This window comes from Meles meles, chromosome 15 (genome assembly GCF_922984935.1).
Source record: "Meles meles chromosome 15, mMelMel3.1 paternal haplotype, whole genome shotgun sequence".
In the NCBI taxonomy this organism is placed as follows: Eukaryota; Metazoa; Chordata; class Mammalia; order Carnivora; family Mustelidae; genus Meles; species Meles meles.
Window position 1 is genome coordinate 7286178 of NC_060080.1, and position 9144 is coordinate 7295321.

The 9144-nt window shown below is 51.2% G+C and overlaps 1 protein-coding gene and 1 non-coding gene across 2 annotated transcripts; both read right to left on the bottom strand.

Moving 5' to 3' along the window:
- Positions 1-7776, bottom strand: ODC1 (ornithine decarboxylase 1). The gene is made up of 12 exons (XM_045979940.1): positions 7553-7776; positions 4541-4688; positions 4148-4280; positions 3708-3881; positions 3350-3522; positions 2774-2908; positions 2577-2658; positions 2302-2385; positions 1475-1637; positions 1280-1392; positions 979-1193; positions 1-486 (listed from the first exon to the last, which is right to left on the bottom strand). The coding sequence occupies exons 3-12, from the start codon at positions 4247-4249 to the stop codon at positions 342-344; spliced, it is 1386 nt and encodes a 461-aa protein (XP_045835896.1). The 5' UTR covers positions 4250-4280; positions 4541-4688; positions 7553-7776; the 3' UTR covers positions 1-341.
- Positions 5964-6098, bottom strand: LOC123926276. Its single transcript, XR_006815204.1, has one exon. It is a non-coding gene; the product is annotated as a small nucleolar RNA SNORA42/SNORA80 family (small nucleolar RNA).
- Positions 7777-9144: the final 1368 nt, after the last annotated feature.

Sequence of the window (9144 nt, forward strand, 5' to 3'; positions counted from 1 at the left end):
AATTATTTCAAGATACTTTATTTTTAAAACAGATCACAACACTAAGCTTTTGGCCCGTTCTGCCGAAGTACAAGCTACAAATGCTTGCTCAGCAGCGGAGGGGCGCCCCTTAGTAGCATGTTTGAAAATTGAATAAAAATCCATATAAAACAAATATTCAAATAGTTTCCATAGGAACACAGATAAGTGACCCCATCTCCTCATCTTCCACACTGTTGCATCCGTGCCGACCCCACTTACAGACATCTCAAAACTAGCAGGAATTAAGTTAAACGGCCCCCCCCCCACCCCGATCCCCCGATCCCAGCTCAACTGGAAGCTAACAGCTACAGGAGCGGCACCTACACGTTAACGCTGGCAGAGGCACAGGTGGCCGGGGGGCGCTTCAGCCCGCTCTCCTGGGCACAGGACACGGGCAGGGGGCTGGCGTCCAGCTCCTCCAGCTCGGCCGGGAAGTCACGGCTCTGGATCTGCTGCATCAGTTGCCTGAGAGATAGAAGTGGCACGTTCAGAAACCCCAAGTCCCCCGGAACCCGGCGGCCTCCTGAGTGTCCCTTCCCCGAGAGCCTGTGTGCTCCCTTGGTCACTACATCCCCAGGAAGCGAGTCAGCACATTCCAGAAGCAAGCCTGTCTTCAGGACCACCTTTTCGGTAACAGGGAAAGCACAAAGTCATGTGCGTTCTGACAATATTCTATTTACACAGAAATCCCCCAAGCTTTTTTTTTGAAGGAGCTACACCTTTAAAAAATCGAAGAACATAGATCAATATCACCAGAGGGTTTATCCACTTATATTTTCCGAATTTTCTCAAGCATATATTCTTAATGCAGGCAGAAAATGAACTGTTTTTAAAACCCTTTTTAGTATCTACACCTAAACAAGATGATTTCTTCTGACTCAACCAGGCAAGAGGCAGCAGAAACCCCAGGAGAAATCTGTTCTTATCAAACCAGAAACACGAGTCGTCGTCACTAACCACGTCGGCCCCGACATCACGTAGTAGATGGTCGGCCTCTGGAACCCATTGAAAGTGGAAGCAGCAGCGACCGTGTAGGCACCCATGTTTTCAAACACCATCCAATCGCCCACATGCATCTCGGGCAGGTCGCAGCGCTCCACAATGCGATCCAGGCCGTCGCACGTTGGTCCCCATATGCTGGTCGAATAGTACTTCTCATCTGGTTTGGGTCTCTGCATCGAGAAAGAAAAATGTTAACTAGTTGTCCTCGTTACGAGCACACATCCTCGCTGCTGTATGGACTGTGCTCAGAGACTACCTTCTGCAGAAGGGGCTTCACATGGGCGTGATCGTAGAGGATGCAGTTGAATGATCCATAAACTCCATCGTTCACGTAATACATAAACGTCTGTTCACTCGACTCCTCTTCATCTGGAAGGACACGAGAGTCGCAATTACCACTTTTTGTACTACCATACAGCTGTGTGTGCGATGACTCGGCCTTTATACGTACCGTCAGAGCCTGTCTGTTCCTTTAATACGAGTTTTTTGGCAATGATGTTAACGGCGAGCGTGAAGGCTGATGCAACATAGTATCTGCCGGGCTCGGCTATGATGCTCACGCCCGAGTCGGCCGGGAAGTACTTGTCCAGGGCTGGGTTGATAACACTGGTGATCTGCGAGAGACAGACGAGGGCCGTCACCAAGGGGAGCTCACGGCAGAGTGAGAACCAGTGCCGTGACAGGACGCCAGCAGCAGGCAGGTTTACTGTCGAGCAACAGCAGCATCCCCCTGTGGTTTCATGCGATTTCCCTCTGGGATCTGACGGGTAGGAGTCTATCAAACAGCACTTTAAATTTATTACTGTTTACGGAGGTATGAAGGTGCCTAAATATTTTAATCTATCAAATGCACGTCAACAGGACAGAACTCTATTTGGCCCATCTCACAAAACTGTAACAAGACGGTGGATCTACTTCATAAACTCAACCACTGCAAAATGGTCCATTTTAGTACGACGTCCATTTTAACTTCAAAAGTAACTGAAACAATTAAAACGTTCGAAAGTACAAAATTTAGAAAACCATATTTGGGGTAGTGATGTACCGAAGTGTGCATGCTCTTTCCTAATCAACTATTTCCCACAATCTGGGGGGAAATGTACTGTGGTTAAAAAACCCAAAGCACATTAAGTGTAATTTTTAAAAACAGAACTCTCTGAAAATATACCAAAACATTTTTATGTTTGTACAATTTTTCTTATTACTTAAAACACTTAACTTCGGAAATACATGAAAATGGAACTTGCTAAAATAGCTGTATTTCTTGTTATAAATTACCTCTTCAAATTTAAGCTTCACGTCCTCAGATCCAGGAAAGCCACCACCAATATCAAGCAGATACATGTTGAAACCAACCTCAGCCTAGAGTCAAGAAAGTTAAGTCAATCGGGCAGCCAGATGGATAACAAGCCGTGGACATGTATGCAATAGCTGGGTTTAAGCCTCTGGAATATGGAATGACTTCTGGACAAGGTTAATTCTAGAACTGAGGCTCGTTACCGTCAGCCCTGCTCCCCAGCCCGCAGCCCGGAACTGGGTTTACGTATACTCACTCCCATGTCGAAGACACAGCGGGCATCGGAGATGGCTTGCACGAAGGTCTCAGGATCCGTGCAGCCACTTCCCACATGGAAGCTGGGGCAAAGAAAGGAGAATACGCTATTTCTGAAAATCCCTATTTATAGTGGGAGAAAAACCCGAGATGTGCACTGTCCAGTATCTTGGTCTCTGTGCACCGCCAGGATCTCACCTGACACCGATGACATCAATATTCAGCTCTCTCGCCCGGTCCAAGAGAAGCCTGCTGATTTTGAGTGTGGCACCAAATTTAACACTGAGGCGACAGACTGCTTTGGAATCATCGGTGGCAATCCGCAAAACCAACCTAGAAGCAGAAAAATTGTATCAAATTTCCCCTGACAGAAGACCACTGACAGCCATGATTATAATAGAAAGACTCTGTGGCTGATGCCCTCTGATTTGAGTCTCATACTTTGTTTAATGATCTCTCTTTATTTACTTGGGAGAGAATCAGAACAGAGGAAACAGAGAAGCAGATTCCGCTCCCCGATCAGTCCCAGGACCCTGGGATCACGACCTGAGCAGAAGGCAGACGCTTAGCCGACTGAGCGAGCCACCCAGGCGCCCCGAAGCTCTCCTACAGCTTTATTCATCAAGAGGATTTAAGATTTTCTACTCTGCCTCTGATCCAGCACACTTCTATACTTTATACTAAAGCACAGAAATCTTGAAACTGGCACCCTGAATTTGACACAACGCGTAGATCTCAGGATGTGACCTGCCCACAAACGAGGAGTCAACTCACTTTGCCTTCGGATGTGCCCTGGCAACCTTCATCAGTTCGACTTCACTATCGAAAGTCATCATCTGGACTCCATTGCTGGCAGCGAACTTAATCTGAGACACTTGTTTACACGGATTTGCATAGATAATCCTCTCCGGAGGCACCCCAAGACTTTGTACCAACTGTATTTCAGTCTGAAAAACAGGAGTATGTTTTTTATATATATGAAGCCAATCAATGAAAGAAACAGGAAAAGGGGAGTTCAGTCCCCCCACTTTCACGGCCGTCTATTGCCCAAGAAACCCAACTCTGACCCGCCCTGCCGGGAGCACCGGGGCCATCTGAGATGATCACTCCTGAGTCTGGCTGCTTTGCTTACCTTGCTGGCACAGTCAAATCCTGTCCCGATGGTAGCAAGGGTCTTCACTATGGTTCTGCTATCATTGCATTTGACTGCATAAAAGGGGGTGACCCGAGGAAGAGCTTTTAACCATCTCAGATGTTTCTTCAGAATGTCTCCCAGGTCGGCAACATAGAAGGCATCCTTATCATCCTACAGCAAGAGTGGTTGCAGGGAACTCATTAGCAGCCTAACCACACTCCCACAGACAGGCAGCCTCCCCTCTTCGTTCCCATGAGTCTCAAGGAACCCGCTTTTCTTTGCCCTGGTCACTATTACCACGGAGTGATTCGTAGCTAATAAATTCTGAATTACCTAACATGCCATGTTCCATTCCACTTCCTTAAGACCCCACTCAAGTTTCTCACTCAGGTGCCCAGGATTTTTAAAGCTGCATGCTAGCATAGGCTTAAACTTACAGAAGATGAAACTTCATTAATTTTTTGGTCCAGAATATCCTTGGCAGTGAAGCCTTCATCGAGGAAATGGCAGTCTAAATCCGCATTATTGAAGTTGTTCATGGTTTCCTGAAGTTCCTCCAAAATGTAACAACTGCAAATAAGGTGAAAAAGTTTACTCAGAAGACATAGCAATACTCAGTTAATTAAAAAAAATATATATATTTATTTGAGAGACTTTGGGGGGGGGGAGCAGAGGGAAAGGGAGAAGCAGACTCCCCGCTGAGCAGGGAGCCAGATGCGAGGCTTGATCCAGGATGACCTGAGCCTAAGGCACAGGCCTAACTGAGCCACCCAGGAGCCCCAACACTCAGTAATTCTTAACAATAACCTGCAACACCCATGAATACTTACATGGAAAACTAAGAAGAGATGGAACTTAAAGAAATGGTGGCCAATTTCTCACAAAGGCAATTCTCCGGAATTCCAAATCCTGCTGAGGATGCGTGTGCCGCGGTGCAGCAGTGGAAATGTTCTGATAAACACAGACTTTGCTGTCCACCTTAGGAACACATCAAATGGAAAGATCAGGCACGGACTGTGATGTGAGCACACAGAAAGCAGGGCTGCACAGGCGCTTTCCGGAGATCACTCACTCACTGGACTTCGGAATCCCATCCTTCCGGCCGTAAGCCACAGGACTCCATAAACCTCTCCACTATCCAAGGACACTGCAGATTCAACACTGGACTTTCTCAAAGCAATACACTAAATCTTTTAAGATTTATTTGATAGAGAGACAGCGAGAGAGGGAACACAAGCCAGGGGAGAAGGAAAGGGAGAAGCAGGCTTCTCGCTAAGCAGGGGAGCTAGCTGGATGGCAGCTCCAGCCCAGGACCTGGGATCATGACCTGAGTCAAAGGCAGACGATTAACAACTGAGCCACCCAGGCGCCCCAACACTAAAATCCTACATGTATTACTATATTCCTCAAAATAAGCACTTCAAATATTCATGCTAAAAAAATCTATAGGTTTCAAATCCTCATTTCACTAAAATGGAAAATTTTTAAAATAATGGCCAGTTTATTTGATTTCAGGGATACGTTAACTCTTTAGAAGCTTAAGAGAACATTTTAGTAATTACTGAAAGGTGCCTTATAAACATCTACCCTCTGTTTTCCCTAAGTCTTACACGAAAGTTTTAGTAACTGAAAGGCATTGTAGAAATGTCTAAGGCTAAACTTACTGAGTGCTCTGAAGTTTCCTAAGAATTTTATGAGTTCATTTTTATGCTATTTTATTTTCATGCCATACTATTTTTAGAAAAGATTTTATTTCTTCGACAGAAAGATCACAAATAGGCAGAGAGAGAGAGAAGCAGGCTCCCTGCTGAGCAGAGAGCCCAATGGAGGCTCCATCCCCAGGACCCTGACCCTGAGATCAAGACCTGAGCTGAGCCTAAGGCAGAGACTTAACCCACTAAGCCACCCAGGCGCCCCCCACACATGTATTTTTACAGTGAGCAATCTTCATTATCAACAAAATGTATTACAGCTCCTGTATCTGATCAGAAATCAGCATTCTTAAACCAGAGTTGCCGATCAAGTCAGTGATTCTGCAAATCTTATCTCTCCCTGCTTAGTTAATGAACAATAATCACGTGGAAGTAATTTCTGGCTAACTTTACGAATAACAAAAATGAGGCAGACACGAATTATAAATAAGCAAAAATAAAGCTCTTAACATTCAGAGCCACTGTCCTTGGGTCTTCACGAAATATGATAGATTACTGATGTTGACCTATATAATTTCTGCTAGGCAGGACTTTCTTTTATCACTGTGCGACCCGCTTCAGTGCCTGCAGCCTACGGCAGAGAGGCCAGGCAATGGTTCGGGGCCGCGGTTTGCTCTGGCATGGGACACTATGAGAGGCCCAGGGGGACGAGCCTACCATAAATCCAAACCCATGCACGATACAACTTGTCCTTTGTTGTGTGGTTTTTTCCCCTTAAGATTTTATTTATTTTTTCAATCTCTACACCCAACGTGGGGCTTGAACTTACAACCCCATGATCAAGAGTCACATCCTCTACCGACTGAGCCAGCGGAAGAACTTGTTCTAAGACTTGCTCTAAGGTGACTTTCTGGCATTGTCAACCTCCTACGTTGCCGAAACCACCTCTAGGGGAAGTCAAGAGTAAGAGTCCAAGAGGACAGCAAAGCCGTTTTGTCTACACAACCAACACTGAACACAGGTTCACATAGTAACAGACTGGACTCTTCAGTTAGGATCTTGTTTAAAAAGCTTTAAAGCAACGTTCAAGCTTAAATCCGGGAAGTTATTACTTTGAAATATGTTACTATTGAGTACCTTTTAAAGCTTTATTTTAAAAACTTGCAACACCGTAATTTCACCCTGTAGTATTCTGTATAGCTAAGTGACTTGAAATGATGGGTCAGTGCGCCCAAGACAGCACTCTCCTACTCGGAACTTCTGTCCTGCCACCGGGAAGTATTACACGAGAGACAGAGACCAATTTAAGCAAACTGAAAAAAATTTCACAGATCAACTAAATCATGCCCCGTTTTAGCTTTAAATAAGGTCAACCCATTCTCCCACACATTCTACCCATTATTTGGGATTCTCATAACCACCACCATCAGCTTGTGGAAAACCTTAAGGGCTGCCTCCTACGGGCCGGTCTGTGGCCTGGACTGGGATCTCAATGTTCTAGGCCTTTCCTGGACCTCTAAGTCATCCAAAGCCTCCTCACAGGGCCAACCCTGGGGCACAAGGAATGGAGAACGCACTGCCGTGGTTAAGACAAGGCAATCTCACGTTCGAGCTCCGGCAACTCCGGAGAACTGCTCTGTCGGGTCGTTTCCTCCGTACACAGAAACTGAGAGAAATTCCACGACCGGGAGGCAGAACAGAACGGCCTGCCTCATGCTAATAAAAGTGAGCTGAGCGACGGGAGCCCGAGACTTGCTCGGGCCCGCCGTCCCTCTCCTGCACCTGCTGCGGGCTGGCCACATGGGCTTTAAAAAAAGAATAGCGGTTGAAAGAGCCGCGGCCCTTCCCGACAGCTTCCGGCTCAGAGTCCCCACTGACGTGGTTCGGAAGGGGTGAGACGCAGTCCCCTCCGGCCCTGGCTGCCCCAAGCCGGGGCGATCCGGAGCAGGACCGGCCGCGGCGAGGGTGGCCGCCGGGCGCGCGCAGGATCAGGGGGTCCGAAGTCCCGCTCCACGGGGGGACGCGGGCCCCGGAGGGTAAGCGGGGTCAGGGACCCGCGGCCGGCGCGACGACCACGTGTCCCTCGCGGCTCCAGACGCGGGGTCAGCCCGGGGCCTCCGGCCCGCCGCGCAGGGACACGTGGCCGTCCCCCCTCCCGCCTCCCAACCGCCGGGACGCGCCCCCTCTCACCTTAGAGCGCTCGGGCGCCGCGGGCCAGCCCCATGGAGATGCCGCCGCCGAGCGCGCAGGACCGCCGGCCGCCCCGCCGCCCCCGTCAGCCGGCCGCCCGCCGCCTCGCTGCCTCCCGCGGAGGACCGCCGGCCCGAGGTGGCGCCGGAGCTCTGGCAGAGGGGCGGCGGCGGCGGAGGCTGAGGGGACTGACAAAGCAGACGTGCCGCCGCTCCGCTACTTATAGCACCGCGCGTGTCGTCATGGAGACGCACCAGCTCAAACCAGCCGCGATCGGTTCCGTCCGGGCGTCCTCCGAGGAAGGGGGCGGAGCGCGCCCGCGGCGGCCAACCCGCGGCCGGACGGAGGATGGGGAGCGCGGGCCCTTCAACGTCAGCGGCCCCGAGCGCCAGCGGGCCCGCCCCCGGCCTCGCGCCCCTCCCGGCCCTGCGGCAGACTTGCGCACGCGCACGACGCCGCAGGACGCCTCCGGCGGCCTCTCGCCCCTCCCGGCCCTGCGGCGGGCACGCGCACGACGCCGCGGGGCATCCCTGGCGGCCTCGCGCCCTTCCCGGCCTTGCGGCGGGCCCGTGCACGCGCACGACGCCTCAGGTCCTGGGCCCGCCGGCTCCCGGCGCTCTCCGGGACACCAGCCTTGGGGAAGGAGTGGGCGCCTGCAGGCGAAGGAGGCCGAACTTCAGCATCCGCGCTGGGCAGAACTGTTCTTCCTCTTGGCTTTGAGTGCCTCGTGTCCTAGGGCAGAGAAGAGATCGCGGGCGCAAGCGGGCCACGTGGACCCCGGGTGGACTCTGGCCCCTCCTGCCAGGCGCTTCCTGTCCTAGGAAAGGGGACCTGTGACAATTCTGGCTTCACCCCAGGAATGGGGCGCAGACGCAGACGGGGGCCAGGTGCGTGCTGAGGGTCACCTGGCAAGTCGGTGGCCCCGCTTCGGGCCGCTCCCACTGCGCCAGTGAACGTATCCAGGTGTGTTCCGTCTGGATGGCCCGCAGCGACGGCCACGCGAAGACACATGGGCGGTGTTAAGCCAGAGGCTTGTCTAGGGACCTTAAGGGAAGGAGGTAGAGGGACCACAGGCCAGCAAGTCCCTCCACTGCCCTTTACCATAGTGGCCGGCATTCGCGGTGACTAGACATCTCTAAGGGCGGGTGCGAGGGCTCGCTTGGACAGAGCCTGTAAGTCCCAGCACAGTGACAGTCCGCACAATGAAGCCGGAGGCGAAGCCCTAGGCAATCGTTTATCCCCGAGGATGCAGCCTCTGCAGGAGCACGGTGCCTCTCTGGGATGTGGGCCACACCCCGCGGCTGACCCCAGGGAAGGGAGAAGGAACGCGGGGACTTCTTTTTTCTTTCATTTTACCATTCTTTCCCTTGAAGACAAAGTGCAACAGTCACATCCCATCCTCGAGTGTGGGGTGTGACCCCCCGGAGGGTCCCCATGAGGATTTAAAGGGCATGGCTCGCTGGTCCAGGCAGGTTGCGTTTGGCGCAGAGGGACCTTAGAGGAGCTCAGTGCTGTACTGTGTGAACTTGGGGCTATTACTTCCCTTCTCTGGGCCTCGGAGTGTGTTTGACCAGAGGATACAAGGATGTTTA